Here is a 17,981-nt window from a genome sequence, read left to right on the forward strand (position 1 = left end):
CAAGCTATTTAATTTGAAAAACCTACCTCAATATAAAATTGCATTTTTATTTTTGATAAAGTTTCTTTCCCCATTTAATCTGTTCATAACTTGAAGTTGCTTCACTACTTATGACCTATATTTCTTGTTAGTAGCGAAGCTACTCTATAATTCACAATGTCCGTCCGTCCGTCCGTCCGTCCGTCTGTCCGTCCGTCTGTCCGTCCGTCTGTCCGTCCGTCCGTCTGTCCGTCCGTCCGTAATTAATGAATTGGGGGAAACGTGATTTTCTCGGCTCCTATAAAAGATAGAGAGCTGAAATTTTTTGACAACATTCCCATCATTAAGGAGCACAATTAACTATGAAACATCAATGGTGGTCGGACTGCTTTTTAGCAGGTTTTAGGCTATTTTTTATATTTTCCAAATTTTCCCCATATCTTTGGTGTTTATGGTCCGATTTTCAAAATTTTTTCAGTTAAAGATATCAAAATTAAATTTCCCGTCATTTGAAGAAAACAACAATGACGGTCAGACTGCCTTTTTGCAGGTTTTTGGCTATTTTTATATTTTTCACATTTTTCTCCATATCTTTGGTGTTTATGGTCCGATTTTCGAAAGTTTTTCAGTTAAATATATCAAAATTAAATTTCCTGTCGTTTGAAGAAAACAACAATGACAGTCAGACTGCCTTTTTGCAGGTTTTTGGCTATTTTTATATTTTTCACATTTTTACCCATATTTTTGGTGTTTGTGGTTCAATTTTCATAAATTTTTCAGTTAAAGATATTAAAATTAAATTTCTGGCGTTTTATGAAACAATGGTGGCCAAACTGCCTTTTAGCAGGTTTTTGGCTATTTTTATATGTTGATATATTTCCCCATATCTTTTGGCATTTTTGGTTTTTTGCATTAACAGTTTCAAAATATTTTTTCCCATTGTTATGTGCATCTAGTATGTAATTTACTTTAACCATCTTCATCATACAAAATAAAACAAGGTTTCATGTTTATTTTCTCCAATAAATCTATTATTGATTTTAAATCTTTTACGTATTCCCATCCACAATTTTTGTGCTTCGCTACTTATGGATGTTGTCATCCTTGTTTAATTATTTTTTGATTTTGTAGCAGTTGTAAAGATAGATATTATTATAATGAAAAATAATATAAACTCAGAGTAAATAGAATTATAGATTATGAATATTAATACGTAATTGGAGAGAGACATGTCACCTAAAGAGAAAAGTATTTCTTGTTTTTTCCTCAATAAAATTAACTAAAGAAAAAAACCAAATGCTATAATCTGGCTTCTATATTAAACAGAAATCAAGGACGTTTAAGCTTTCATTTATTTTTAGTGTAAAGCACCAAAGTGTTTTTTTTAATTGTATAGGTTTTGGAGGTTGGTAATCCAATTTGGCATTATAACACTGGGCTAAAATATTTAACCAAATCTGATGAACTGAAATTATACGAAACAAGATTTAACAATATAGACAGCTATAGTATTAACATAATGTGATAAAAATCTTATAAATCAATTCCCTATCTCTGAAACTGTATCGATAAGGATAATATTTAATTTATTATAATATTGGCATATTAATTAGCTATCCCATTTTCATATACATGAATAAATTTCCATGGAGGAGGGGGACAATGGCAGATAAATTAATCGTTAATACTTTATTTGTCTCCTTTATCGTTATGTAAAGTAGCAAAGGATTGTGTTTGTCTGTTAAGATCTCGATAACAAGGAAATATACTTGAAAAAAGGTTGCTCAATAAAAGGGTGAAGTAAGCAAAATGTGTATAACAGTTGGTTCTTTATCAAATAGGAAAATCAGACAATAATTTATAACCCCTTGCTTTATTTTAAGCTGAGATAATATAGATTGGGGGGGGGGGGGGGGGGGTTAAAATAGGGCCCTACTGTTCAGGGTTAAGTCTTATTTGCTCATGACTATCATACATCATATTTACAAACCTCTTATAATATATATATATCCTTTCAAACTATCTATCTACCCTTCCTCCCACTCTATCTATCTACCTATCTATCGCATTTCATTGACAGAGGTCAACCTCTTTCCACTTTGTTAGTGCAGTTATGGTTTGTCTTATGTCCATCAGCCTCATGATTTTTCTATGTATATATATACACGCGTACATACACCCTTCCCCGTTCATTCTTCATCTTGTAGGGTGTGTAGAAATTCATGTATATTATACAAATAAATGTGTGTGTGTGTGTGTGTGTGTTTAACCCACCCAACGTCCTCTCTGAAAGAGAAACTAAAGAGTGTAAGGGTGCGGGTGTGGGGTAATGTAACGGCCATGAGTATAATAAGAGGCTGTGTGTGTGTGTGTGTGTGTGTGTGTGTGTGTGTGTGTGTGTGTGTGTGTGTGAGTGTGTCCTAACTAAGAACCTGGGTTATATTCTATGGGAAACTTTATTTCATTCAGTAAAGAGTCAGTAGCTAAGCTTAACAGAAGTGTGTATATCTATATTTTGTCCTCGGGATATTTACTATCAAAGTGTTGTGAATTAAAAGACAAATAGTTAAATGTCAAATGATTATTTTTGGCATTTTTTTCTGTTTAAACAATATGCGTATTTACGTCAATTTTTTCTGTTCTTAAAGGTTATTTTTCTGATTAAAAGAATATAAAAATCTTTTTAGTGATTTTTTTTTCTTTGTGTATGATATTTTTTGTGTTGTAGAAATGAAAAAAAAAATCAAAGTTGTACTGAAAAATTGAATGTGAGTTAAAATGTTTTACAAATCTTTGGCTTGATCTGGGCTATTTATATTTCTCTAAGTCATGTGGTTAATTTAGTGTTGCTACTCTATAATAATAATCTTAAATTTTAATTATATCTTTACCTAATTTTTCCATTTAAAATAATCTGTAAATTTTTGAAATATTTATTTAATCTTAAATCTTTGTTTATAACTATTTTTCATATAATTTTATTAATAGGTATTTTTATTTAGATTTAATTTTTGAAACATAGATTTTAAATAGATGCCAACTAAATCTTTTGCAATAGACATTGCAGCTAGTATGTAACTAGGGTATGTATGTAGCACTATCAGGGTGTTACTGTTCAACCACAATTTTTAACCTTAAGACCTTTTAAAATAGGCGGGAAACTTTAAAACCCCTCTTCCTGGGCAACTAAGGGCCGGGGCAAGTGTAATCTTATTAAATTTTGGTCAACTTTTTTTATTCCTTGCTGCGCTTCTTAATTATCCTTGTGAAAGGTGTTAATAAATAGGTCAGCGACAAAAAAATATGTAGATTTAAAATGAATGACGTAAAATTTTTTAACAAGCATCACCTTGTCTAGTAGTAACGAAGCGTAGCAGGCAATTCAGTTACAGCTGATTCAGTTTTGCTTTATTTTAGTTCAGTTTTTTACAATTAGAAATTTTTATTATATTTAGAAAAGTAAAGGATCTTTTTTTTGAAATTTAAAATCTTGCTTTTACTGGTAAGACAATTGATGATAAATTGATGTTTATCCCCAATGATGATAAACAAATTTTTTTTATAAAAATTATATTATTAAACCTACCAATCAAGATTTAATAAAGGTTCCCAAAATTTTTAAGTCTACTACGGAAGATTTAGTTTTTAAAACTTTGGGTACCAGTAAAATTTAAAGTCCAATTTTTTCATCCTCCGTCTAGGCATAGTTAAGAAATTTTCAAATAAATACAAAATTTTTATGTGGCTCATAGAAATGTTCATACTTAAATATAAATTGATAAATGTAGTTCTTATCTATTTATAGACTATTCAAGTATAGTTTTACACATGCACAGTCACAGCTCAATTAAATATTATTTATTGTCAATTTTTAAAATGTATTAAAAAATGTAAAGTACACCAAAACAAAAGTCACGATAATAAAAAAAGAAAATTAACATTGCTAGATTTTTTAAATTGAAAAACACACAAAAGAATAAAAAGGCTATATCTTAAGGTCTACTGGTTCATAGTAATTTTGCTCTCCTACCGGATAATAAAAAGTTATTGCCATTCTTACGATTTCAAGCGTATATGTCGACTATATAGCTAGAATAAACATGGTTATTGCTGACATAATATCGACATAAAGAAAGTCTAACGACAATTTAACTACATACATACGTTACCACATATTTTTTATGGGTTCCATACATAGCTCCTTAAAGTGCTATAAAAATGATGCCTGCCTTACAATGACCAATTACAGGCCAATGCAAAGACTAAATTACCAATTGCAGACCAGTATATATTTTAAGTGGCCAATAGTAGGCAAGTATGACGTCATTTTTTAAAGGCACTATAAAATGCTTCTCCATACATCTTTCGGGTCAAAAGGTTATATTAAATAGACAAAATTAAAATGATTTCTGTGAATAACTTTATAATAGGGTGTATTAATGTGTACAGAGCTATTATCTGAACTATTTATAATACATTATGCAAACAATTATATTGACGTTTTTACACATAAAATAACACTTTTTATGTACATTACATAAAATACAATTTTCACAAAATGGAAGGCTTATGAAGTGTTGATATAATATTCGTAACCACTTTAGTAATTCAATTAAAAAAGAGTGTTAGGTAGTATTAGTTTAGGACATTAAGAGTTTAAGAAAAGATGCGCTGCGAAAAAAAAGTTTTGATATATATTTTGTATCATAGTTTTGTTTTTCCAAAAAGTTTTATCCTATAATTTGGTTTTAAAACTTTGATAATTTAGTTTTAAATACTAGAGTTAAAAATTAGAATGAAGAAATTTTTAAACTTTACCTTAATTCAAAAGTTATTGGGTTTATAAGCTTCAAGTGGGTGTAAATTAATCCAAAAAAAGTATTTATATAAAGTTTCTTTCATAATAGATGATTAATTGCCTAAATAATTCTACTGTTGACGCTAAAGTACTTACTGCTACTATGTCAGTCACCTATAATGTTATAAGTGATGCCTTGGTAACTCTTGGTTTTTAGTAGCAAAAAGACTGAACTGTTGACCCGTCTTTTATTATTCTAAGTATATTATCATTCTTCTTTCAAAATTTTGTCTCCAAATATCCTAATAGGATGTGGAAATTTATTTTTATTGTATAAGTTTAAATTTTATTCATCTTTCAGTGAATTGATAAATATAGAATAATAAAACTTAATTAATCTTTTATTTTTATTGAAATTAAATGTTCATGATTTTATATTTTTACTATCGGCTGCTTCCCTAATATAGTAAGAAGATGAAAGAAATAGCCTAAAACCAATATAAAAATAAAATAGCTTAAAACCACCCCGGCACCTGTGTGAAGCTCCACTGTAAAGGATATCGGTTCAGCGGGTAGCGAGACCCTTCGCTACAGACAAAAAAGACTTACTTTTTTATATAATAGGATTATTTATTTGCTTTTTATAAAACCAATATGGTAATGGCTTTTATTAATTAAAATCACGTAATGATGGTTATTATCTTTAAAAAAAAATCATTTTCCACTCTAATTTGAATTTTCAGAAAGCTTATTATTGTGTTGGCCCCAGACAACAACAAATAATTTAATCTTAAAAACAAAATAAATATAAGTGTTCAAACGTTTAAACCACTAATTTTAATCTACAGAAAGGGTAATTTTGAGTATTTTCATTGGTGATTTACATAAATTCATCGATCATTGTCTTATCCCTTTAGATTTCTTCTTATAATGCCTCCTTTAAGAATTGAAACTAACAGGATAAATATAAAATGGACATAAGCTACAGCAGAAGAACTTTGCATTCGAAGAAAGATATAACTTTAAGATTTATTACATATTGTTATCTTCACAAAAATGATTCAAACCATAGCAACGGGGATAATATGATATTTAAATAAAACGAACAATTTTCTTTTTGATTTCTATTTTACTTACAAAAGAAAATTAAAACATGATTTTGTTCAAGTAATAAATATTTCTTTAACGTTGCACAAACCAAATAAGTAAGTTGTAGAAAAGTTTAACTGAAACAAACTTATTTAATCTAAAATATTATATTGCTCTTTGCGTTTGTTTGGGTGTGTGTATGTGTGTGTGCGTGTGTATGTGTGTGTGTGTGTGTATGTGTGTGTGTAAGTGTGTTTTGTCCAGTTTATTACATTTCATATATTCATTCAACTCATAAGACTTGTATTTATCTAATAAATGTTTTTATTTAACTCTATCTTAGAATATCTATTTCTGAAAGTAAGATGGCAGAAAAATAGCCTAAATCCATACCTGGACCTAAATTCAATCATCTATGAACAATCATGAGACCTATGTAAAGCTTGTCTTAAAAAGAGCTCAATCAGTTCAACGACTGAAGGGAAGAAAACTAACTAAATAAATAATTATCATAAATATATATTTTTCTTTCTTTCTCTATCTTTCTTTTCTCTTTATCTCCTTATATTTCTTTCTCTTGTTAACTAAACTTCATTTTCTTACAAATATGAAATACTTGTTTCAATGGCAATTTTTTAAGTGTTATTTTTTTATTTTATTGTATAGGTTTATTTCATAATTTTCTTTATTAAATTTTAAATCTAATTGTGTGTACCATAAATGTCTTTTTTTCTCATAATGAATTAACAGTTTTTTTTTATTTTTGTATGAACAAACATCCACACATACAAATATGCTAAAAACTTTCAAGGTATCCATCGAGACAAGAATATAAATTTGAAATGAATGGAACGCATAACACGACTTGGCGGTCAAACTGCACAGGACGTGTGGGAGGGGAAAGAGAAAAAGGAAACATGTGGGGGAGAAAGGGAAACTGGAAAGGTGAAAATGTTGCGTGTCGGTGAATGAATCGGTGTGACTGCAAAAAAAGGTAAAATAAAAGCGGCAAAACTTTATGAAAATACACACAAAAAATTACATTTTTAAAAAATATTTACACTTAAGTAGATGGAGGGAGACATGTGTGATTGTTTGTGTACAGTTATATCTCGTATAAAACATGGTAGCTTCCAATAAGTTCATGAAAGGTTTTAGGTCATTTTAAAAGAATCTAATTGAAGATTAGATTCTAGAATATTTTCCTACATGCTAGGGATGCAGGAACTTTTAACTTAAAAGTCATACTGAAAATCATGTATTGAATCTTGTATTAGATAATATTACAAATATTAAGATTAAAGTAATAATAAAACCAGTTTTGTTAACCCGTGTCTAACCCCTATGGGCTAACAAAATATAAATAATCTTACAATTTTTCATTTTAATATCCGCGGAAAGCTGTTGATAATACGATGCGATACAAAATTATCTATTTAAAATTTTCGTTGCTTTGTTTGAAAAAGTATGAATCCTATTTCTGGCAAAGAAACATGGGAAGCATTTGAAAAAAGGCGAAAAAAGTTTTGTTTACATTTTTTCTCAAACATTGAATTAAACATATAATTTGAAGCATCTCAAAAATGGTTTGTCTTATTGAATTGTGTTTTTCAAGGAATCTTTTGTTGGTTTTAAGCTATTTTCCTAAAAATGTATAACATGACACTTTAGAAAATATAAAAGTTGTAATAAATTGATATTATTTAATACTTATTGAACTTGAACTTCAGCTTATTTTTAAAAGAAACTTTGTAAAAATGAGTGAAAAAGGGGGAAGAATAAAAAAGATATGGTAAGGTGGGTAAAAGGGAAAGGGGAAAAGCACATCATAAGCTATGCATTTGAGTTGGGACATTGTTACCAGAGGTCAGTCAATAACATATAACTTTTAAGTTGAAAAACTCATATAAAATTTAATTTGTCCTTCTGTCCATCAGTCTTTCTGTTCAGCTACAGGGGAATTTGATTGTATCGGCTTCTATTAAAAATATAAATCAGTTTTTTTTTGTAAATTTTCCCATGATATATGAATAATAACATCCTCTTATGTAAGCACCAATAACCATATTTTTTTTTAAAATTCAAGGTCCAACTTTATGTATTTGTATTATAGCTTACTTTTTAAACAGGCGACCTTTTACAGCAATTCTTAAACAGCTTTACAAGAGCTAAATACAAACAGTATATTGTGAATGTTTACATGTAGAGAGAAAGAGGGGACAAAGGGATGTTTATTGCACAAGTCCCCAAAGTCCTACAATAACATTTTTTTATTCGTTGGCTTAACAACTTTGGGGACTTCTGATTGAATGATTGATTAAGTTGAGTTTTTAAACGTTTCAACCACTTATTTTAATCTACAGATGGGGTAATTAGGTGTATTTTCTTTGAATATGCACATCAATTTATCGACAATTGTCATATCCCTTTAGATCCCTGGTTTAGATGTATATAAAGATGTTTATCTATCCATTTATTTAGGTCAAAATGCACAATGCTTAAATATTCTAAAAGGTAGTTATAAAACATTAAAAACAACAACAGAGTGAGAAAGTGTGAAAAAAAAAGTTAACAGATTTTTTCATATAAAAAAAGTGATAATAACAATTAGTGATCTATTTGGGTTCAGTGATATGAAAATCTTTGGGTAAGTTAATATAAACCGAAGTGAAGCAGCTTATAGTGCCTAATTAAAAAAGAAGTCAATGATACAGCTGACCAATGATAGTCCAGTATACATTGATATTGACCAGTGTTACTAATGTATACTGGCCTATCATTGGTCATTTCTATTAAGCATTAAAAGCTAATTTAAGCGAAGCTTTTTACATTTAGATTCGGTCTTTCCGTGCGTAAGTAATGAATAGCATTATCGCTTTTAGGCATATTAGAATTGTTCTATCAATTTCATACTTTGCATGGTGATTTTTTTTAAGGTTATTGACTCTTTTCTGTAAAAAGACACATAAAATTTATATTAGTTGTTTTCTGGATTTCTAAAATAGTAAGGAGTTCATAGTTCGTATTCTTTTATCAAATTACTACATATTAGACGTGAGATATTTCTAATCATGCATTGTATACCAGTAAAAAAGTATCAAATACCTTAATTGCCTACTAAACTGGAAATCGCATGTTTTTTTTCTTGGAGACCTTTTCGATATAAGTTAAACGTTTTGTTAAATTCAAACTGCTCTTTGCATGTAATAAGTGAATAAAAAGACAACTGGAATTTTCTGTTTTAAACGTCATCTTATTGGTATAAAAAATTTCTGAAGAAAAGAAATAAGATGCAGTTATATCCACATTCCATAGAATTTCTTGACCAAAAATCTAGAAGTTATTGACATTGTTTCTAACTGCGCTGTTCATAAATTTATTATTTTTACGCGTCCGACAAAATAGATTAGCCTTCGAAGCAGCTTATAGTGCCTTGAAAATAAATGACGTCATACAATACAAATGACCTATGAGAAAGTATACATTTTAATTGACGGTGGTAATGTATACTGGCCTATCATTGGTCAATTGTATTTGTATATTGATTGACCAATGGTAAAATGTATACTGGCCTACCATTTGTCATTTGTAATGTATGACGTCATTTGTATATGCACTATAAGCTGCTTTGTAGCCTTCTAGTACTGACATTTTTTTTCTTCAGATATTTGTTGATTGTCTCAGTCGTTGCTTTTGATCGAACAGAATCCAATCCAAACAACCTACGCCGCACAAACCGTCATGTTATCACACCGGACGAACTACAAATTATAGAAGAGCATCGCTCTGACAACAGTCAAAGTGTGAAGGTGCTAGAGCCGCCGACAATAAACGACGGCGGCAGTTCATGGCGGCGCAAGAAGAAGGGCGGCAGCAGAAATCGCCGGTTTGGCCAGTCAAGTATAGAAAATCTACTTTCAAGGGATTGTAGGTACGTTAGTTTTAGCGTATTTTATTGGCGATTCTACTCTATAATTCTTTTTGTCTCTCCGTCCGTAACGCTATGAAGGAAACTTGATTTTCTCAGGTAATATATTAGATAACTCTTAACAAAAAGCATCTAGTAACAATTTGCTTGGTCAGTCAGTCTGTCGATAATGCTACAAAAATATGTATATATATGTATATTAGGGTGGGTTCATATCGAAATTAGACAAAGCGGGGATATGCAACAGATAAAATTAACCTTAAAAACATTTCTGACCGAAAAAGAATTTTAAAAAATTGAGTTTTAGAACTCGACCACTTAAAAATATAATTCATTACTTATTAGTATGCAAAGACGACATTCAAATTTTTTTTTTGAATCAGAATTATGGCTTCATGGTACTCCCTGGAAAGGCCTTGAGGAGCTGAATCAGGAACTTTTGTCCGTTTCAAAATATCTCGTTCCTAGCCTTAGAAATCACTAAAAAACCAAAATTTTTAAAGGTTTATTGAGAATTGTCCAATTTGTAGAGGTTTTTTAGATTTTCTCAGGCTAGGAACGAGATTTTTTTAAACGGACAAAAGTTCCTGACTCAGCTCCTCAAGGCATTTCCAGGGAGCACCATGAATCCATAGTTCTGATTTAATAAATTTTTGACTCCCATTTACAAATAGCTATACAATTGAATGTCTGGTCGTCAGCGGTTTTAAGACTTAGGATAAATTTTAAATCATCCAGAGGTGTATTATATCTATATAAATTGAGTGCAGATCCCCGCTTTGGCCTCAGAAAACAAATGTCCAAAATCGACCCACCCTAATGTATATATTTTAAAAAAAGGTTTAGTGATTTTAATTTTTACAATTACACATTCTCTCTCTCTTATTTTTTTTATGACAACTGAATATTTGCTCTATAGCTCACTTTGTCTGCTTGTTGTCCATCTATGATTTATTTTTACTTTGCTTTAAATGTTGTTATCCTTGCTACATTATTTTTTTTAGTAACTTAATACTTACATACTGTATTAGATTAAGAGGAAAACTACGGGGAGCGAAAATACTCAAAAACATAAACATTTTCTATGTCAGTACGTCCAGCCGACCATGAAAGTAAAAACTATTCTAAATCAACTGGTTTTTAATAAAAAATCTAACATTAATTGCCTAAAATATTGTAAACTACTTACAAAATCGTCTTGATTAGTTGTAAATTAATTGTAGAATCCGGGAAAAGGGTATAGCCAACAAGCGAAAAATCTAAAATAATATTTGGGAGCATATAAAAAGGTCATCTTTACTACGATGCGTTGCCACCCAAAAGCACGAAAAAATGAGCTAAAATTATCAAATACTTTTTCGAATTATTTCAGTTGTTTTTTTTAAAAATATAATTTTGGTAAGTTTGCATTGCTACATGATCATCCTTGTTATCTATATCATAACATACATAAATTAGAACTAACCATGAAAATATGATGTCAGAAACTCGGATCTGGTACTGTTCACACCAAATATGTTGCTGGAATCCAGCATTACCTAAAATCAGGGATCTTAAGGGATAAGACAATGGACGTTAAATTTATGTACATACCTCTACGACCAAAACAATATTGCCCCTTCTATAGATTTTATTTATTGGTTGAAAGGTTTAGACACTAATGGTTCGAAACCTACCAATCAAAATTAAGTTAAAGTACCCAAAGTTTTTAGTTGATATAAAAGGTATTGTCATTAAAAATCTCTAATTACTTTTATAATTTACAGTCAAATGTCTCCTACCTCTTTGCCTATTACCAAAGAGTTTAAAATGCAGCTAGCGGCCAAATTGTTGAATGTGCATTTTTTTGTCCTCACAGTGTTATAATCAACAGATGACTCTTTGAAGAATCTGCAAGGCCAGACCAAATAATGAACATTAAGCGACTGGCCAGGATATTTTTTGCACATTTTTGTAAGCTTGGAGATGAATTATTTATCCTTAGCTATTGAAAATGTGTAGACATTCTTGAGTTAATTGTAACGATATGTAAACAATAAAAGTTTACAGGCAGCATGTATACTTTTTAGTCTTTAAGAAATGATCGAGCAGTATTTCTCCGTAAACTGTATTAGATCCAAATACTTATTACATTCCATATTACAAAACATTAGGCGAAAAAAGAATAATATGTCTATAAACAACACAGCAATAATAACCTAACAAGGCAAGATACATCCATAAGAATCTAATCACCGATAAAGTTACAAAGCAGATGATCTGTAGTCAAAATTAAAAATATCACGATGTAATAAAGATTAATAAGATTTTAATAGATAATGTATTCCAGTAAAGCTGCTATGTCTGAATGACATACCAATAAAGTTCCAATCAATATTTAAATTCATACAAGATATTATTTTTGCTGCTAAAAATAAGTAAACATGAGTAACTAATATTTCTGTAATAAGGTAAAAAAAACAACTGCATCTACTGATGTCAATATATAACTGTAATCATATGATATAATATTCATAGAGACAGGGATCCAAAGAGATAAGAAAATTACCAATATTTTGATGTTCATCACCAATGATGTTATTGTAAAATTACCTCTTTAGTAGATTGCAATGAGTGGTTGAAACGTTGAAATTTGATGAACTAACCAGTAAAAATTTCATGAAAGTCCCCAAAGTTGTTAAGTCAAAGAATAAGAAAAGTTTTTATTATACTTTAGAGATTGGTTAACAAATTCACAGTTTGATTTTGAAAATGTATCTTTTACCAGTTTTTTTATTCCAATTTATTTAAGGGGGAAAAGAGTAGAAATGGTCTTCATATACATTAAACTTGAAAACTATTTAAAAGCTAACATGAATTCCTTTACAATAACGGCATAAAATTGTACGTGTAACTACTTAACAACTAAGATTCAACTGTACGTCCGTATAACTGTCTTACATTATGATATTAATTTAAGAAAACTATCTATATATATATATCATATCAAGTTTTATTATTTTTTATACATTATTTTGTCCAAATTATAAACTAATTAATGTTTTGTTGTGAATAAACGCTCATGAGCAAAAGAAAAAATATAAGAAACCTAATGTATTTACATAATATATATATTTATAATCATATTCCATTCATTTCATGCACTTACATACCTTAGAATAATACAGACATAATAGAGATAAATTTAGAGCATCTTTATTAATTTTAGATTTTTTAATAATCAGTTTATATTTCTAAGTTATAAAACTAACCCGTAGAAGCTAAAAAAATACACTAAATTAAATCCCTTCAAATCCTAATCTAATCTAATCCTTATCTAAAATGATATATAGTACATTTAAAAAGAAATGCTTTAATTAAAGATGTGATACCTGCGTTTTAAAGTATTAATATTAATCTTAAACAGCAAAAGAATAAACTTAAGTTAAATAAACCTCTTAAAGTTCCAAAATTAATGGCTAAAACACTTAATTCGAATTTGTTAAGAATATACAATTTAATACATACTTTTAAAAAAAATTGCTTTAATTGTCAACTTTAAGTATAAAGATTAAAGTTTAAAAACCAAAAAATAAATTTCAATACTTGAAATTATGATACGGTGACTTAATTTGAATAAAAAGGTAAAATGATAAAATATGCATTTTTTCAACACTCCTTTTAAATGTGAAAAGGCTCTCAAGAAAAAAAATGTTTTAATTTTAGCTCAAATGCTAAGCATTATTCTATCTAATATTTCCTTCGCCCCTAGCCTGTAGGGGGAGGGGGGGCGAAAGAGGCCAGGAAAATAGCCTAAAATTACCCAAATACTTTTATAGAGCTTCCCTGAAAATTACAATCAATTTGAACCAGGAGATTACAAGATTTTTAGCTCCATACAGAGAAAAATACTACTTTATACTATAGGATGAAAAATAATTAATTATACCTCGTCAATTACCTCATAAGGGCGGAGATGGTGTCCATGACATAAAACGCCGTAGTCCAACAAGCCAGAATAACCAAGGGGAACCAAATGTTTTCTTTTCTGTTCAAACACTCGGGGTATTAGGTTAAGTAACTGTCTTAACCTCTTTCCGAGGAAGCTTTGTGTTTATCAAGTTCGAAATTAAATTCCTTATCATTAACTGAAAACTAAGCGCAAATGTCGTCTTTTTTGACTTTCCCTTCATAAAGTGACGCAGCATGGATTGTTTATATGCGCCCACGTTTTTCACTTTTGAATGAGATATGAGAGTGTGAAGATTTCGGAGAACAAAATTGGGCCTATCATTGGTCTCATAGTGTGTGAACGACCCTAGTATACCAGGGATTTGAAACCATAGGAACTTCAGGTAGAATTTGTTAATTTTATTAGGAAGAATGGTGTATAGGACGATTATATGTAGTTTTAAAAAGGCTTTAGCCAGCTAAGCATGAACTTAATTATGATTAATATATGTTTTAGTAATTTTTATGTGCCTTTATTTTTGCATTTAACAATGATTTATTAAACCAAATAATTTTCCTTTAAAGCCAAAGTTTCCAAAGATTCTTAACCAAGAGAAAAATGATTTTTAAAAAGCAAATAAGATTACGTGGTTATAAATAACTGGAATTATGAACTAATTGATTTTGTAATTTCAGGACTTTGAAATAATTTCATCAATAAATCTATATTCAAACCTGCTGTTGAAACTTGATGGTTCCTGGTATTGGGGGTTTGTATGTTCGCCAACTGATCTCGTGAACTTCCCGCTAATTCGGAAGTCAAGCTCAACCAAAGTGTCATGGTTGAGACAGTAACACCCATCAGACAACCAACTCTTTGATTGCACGACCTTTGTCTGAAAAGTCCTAACTGTGCATGGTAATGAGTTGCGCCATTTTTGGGCCACTCTCACTATTAATGTCGCGGACATGACAAAGTAGCAGTAGGGACCATTATTAACGTATTTTTTATGACGCGGTGTTAAGCCGAGAATCGAACCCATCATCTCCCCTGTTGAGCGGTCGCGGGTTTATGTATCGATAAATAATAAAGCATAAACATGATAGTATATCAAAACTTTTTGATATGCAACATTTTTTTCTTTCTATTTGATTTGCCAACCCCCAAAGTTATTTCTAAGATTTGTACTATACTTTAATTACTCAGATATGGTGTTATTATTAGATATATTTTTTTAAGACAGTCATCGTGGTTTTTGGAAGGTTTTAAGCTTTTTTTCAGTATGGGTTGGCAAGACGAGTCAAATATTAAGAGGAAAAAAAACCTCTCTAAACTAAGATCGTTGATTTATAATAGATTTTTACCATTTTAAAAATTTTATTTAACCATTAGAAATAAATCTGGGTGAACGATTTGCTAAATATTACTTTGGCTGTCAAATGCAAATAGCAAGTTATTTTTAGATTTTTTTGCAGCGATTTTTTTTATAAAGTAAGCTATTTTATATTGAGTTAAGCTTCCAGCTAGGGTCAGATTATTTATATTCAAGTATGGCTTCGAAACCGATTAATATCCACTGGATTAGAACCTGTTTTCAGCTATGCCAAAAAATATCAAAATATCATTAGTTATTTTACGTGAGAAAAAAAATTTGGGTAGTATGTTGTCTAGGGTGTTTTCTCTGTGGAGAGTGGAACTTTTCTCCTCGAAAATAGTTATGAACCTTCCCTGGACCTATAAGAAGCTATTATAAAGGAGACCCGTATCGAACAGACAAAAAATTTGTTATCTATAAGGATTAAATCACTTCTATACACATTTGTTTTATTTAAATTAACGTAATGGAAAAAAAAACTTTTTTCAAATTAAAAATAGTCCTTTCAAATTAAAATATTGAAATAAATAATAGGATTATTTTCTCTTTATCTATAAAATGACGTCTGTAATTAAGCGTTTATAAATAGTATTTCTTAATGACATATAATTATTTACCAAATCGTATTAAAAACAGCTTTTCGCGGATAAACAAAACTGGTTTTAATCTAATGATTGTACATTTTTTATAATAGTAGAAAACTGGACATAATACGATGTTATACATTATTTTTCAGTATGGCAGTGAACGGGTTCTAATCCACCGGATATTAATCGGTTTCGAAGCAATATTGGAAAAATTATATTATGACTGTTTCTAGATGGTCTATAAAATAACTTAATTGGTTATTAATTTGTCACATAAAGATTTTATTTGCTAAATATTAATTAACTAGCGGCTACGCCCTTAGTGTCCATTAGTGTGCCTGGAATGGAAGGGGGGGGGGGGGTGGTCGACCCGCTTCATGTTAAATTTTCGTTTTAAAAAATAAAATAAATTAGGGGGGCTATTTCTATTGGGAGGGTGGTGGTATCCTCCCCCAAATAGTTATAAACCCATCCAAGACATATGAGAAGTTATATTGTAAAGGAGAACCATATCGGTTCAGCGGTTAGTTGTAACCTTCGCTACAGACAAAAAATGTGACTACTTTATAAAATAGGATGTGCTGTTTATGGTTATCCTTATACTTGTTTTTTTAGCGAACAAATATGAATCATGTATACTTACAAATGAGAACTTTTTAGTCAAAAAAAAGTACATTCATGAAAAAAGTTAACTTTATATATCGTCAGATAGAATGACAGTTTTTACATACATTTTCACTTATCATATTAAGAATACATTATATAATACACGACATATATTAACTTTATATACAGGTTGTCCCACGGAGAACTGTTTTGTGAATAAAGAAAGTCGCTCAAAAAAAATTCTGACGTCATTAAAATTTTTAAAAACCGCTTTTACTCTATGAATATTAATGCTATCCTAGTAAAATAAATAAAAGCGAGTACTGACCATTTCTTGGGACAATATTAAAAATCCACATAACTAAAATTAAAAATCTACGAGGTAATACATAATAGATTGATTTGAGCAGCAAATAAAAATCTTTTAGCTTAGTGTAAAAATAAACCAAAAGACCAATATTATGATTGATTTTACATAGTGATGGCTCATAATGCATATCAGACTCTTTACTATAAGAGATTTCGTATTTGTCATATAAATCTGGCTATAATGGTGTACGTTGAAAGTCTGTTCAACCTGCCGTTTGCCAACCACGTGCTGTCGAAGTTCACCAAGCCAATTTGTTATACCTCATAGATTTTTTTTCTGGTAAGTTTGCGGATTTTTAAATAGTACGTATCAAGTTTATACTCACTTTTATTTTACTAAGATAGCTTTAATATTTAGGGGTTAGTATTTTTTTAGACATTTATATGGGACACCCTGTATATATTATGCATAACACTGTTCCATTAAATTTACACCCACGCGTGATTCCTCTTACAAACTACAACCAAGAGCCTAGGTTATACAATTGTACACAAATTAAACAATAGATTAAGTAAGTATACTATTATTATACATAAATTTATCCCTATAGATCCCTGTTAATTAACTAATACTATTTTTATAATCGTCTATTATCTATAATTATTATATATGGATTATTAAAGGGATCAGCAACCGAAATTCGAACCGTAGTCACCTACAAAACCCGCATTTAATTTTTATTGTCTAAATATGCTAATAAACAGCTAAATAGTTTTGAAAATTGCAGCTCCTTTACCATGTAAAATTAGTGCAGTGAGCTATCCTGATATTTGGAAATGGCGGCTACCAAGCTTTTTATTTTATATAATATTATTTAATAATGACGTAATAAAAATGTAAAATGATACACATTTGTTAGTGCAATAATTATAATACCAGGGTGGTGTTGCAATACAACAAAAAATAGTGCAAATTAAAGACGAATGCGTTAATAAAGACTTGTACATTTATAAAGGTTATAATAAAGCAAAAGAAGAATAAAAAAAATAATAATAACAATATAATACAGTTTTTTTTGGATGCAGTCCCTTTCGTGGCAACTCACCTTAAGGGGCGATTCTTCGTATTTTTCACAGTAGCTTTTCTCCTATTTCTAGCCTCTGCGGGGGGCTCTATCCCTGCGGGGCCAATTGCCTACCCTTGTGGGGCAATCACATAACCCAAAATAACCTAACATAACCAAAAAAAAACCTATAAAAACCATTTTAAAAATGGCAAAAAAATTTTTACTATTTGTAAAATTTGCTTAAACGCACAGTGTAATATAATAGTTTTCACGATATTGGAATTTGTGTATATGTTATAATTAGGGTTACAA

At 29.8% G+C, this 17,981-nt stretch overlaps 1 protein-coding gene across 1 annotated transcript in view; it reads left to right on the plus strand.

Annotated features, from left to right (window-relative positions):
- The first annotated feature begins 8,345 nt into the window (after positions 1-8,345).
- Positions 8,346-17,981, plus strand: part of LOC145320150 (uncharacterized) — a 28,372-nt gene continuing 18,736 nt past the window's right edge. The window contains exons 1-2 of the mRNA XM_080162590.1: positions 8,346-8,513; positions 9,531-9,797. Of these exons, the coding sequence (XP_080018716.1) occupies positions 8,500-8,513; positions 9,531-9,797 (281 nt within the window). The 5' untranslated portion in view covers positions 8,346-8,499. The remainder of the gene's footprint in view (positions 8,514-9,530; positions 9,798-17,981) is intronic.

The sequence above is a fragment of the Acartia tonsa genome, chromosome 5 (genome assembly GCF_053477335.1).
Source record: "Acartia tonsa isolate MP-2025a chromosome 5, ASM5347733v1, whole genome shotgun sequence".
Lineage (NCBI taxonomy): Eukaryota > Metazoa > Arthropoda > Copepoda > Calanoida > Acartiidae > Acartia > Acartia tonsa.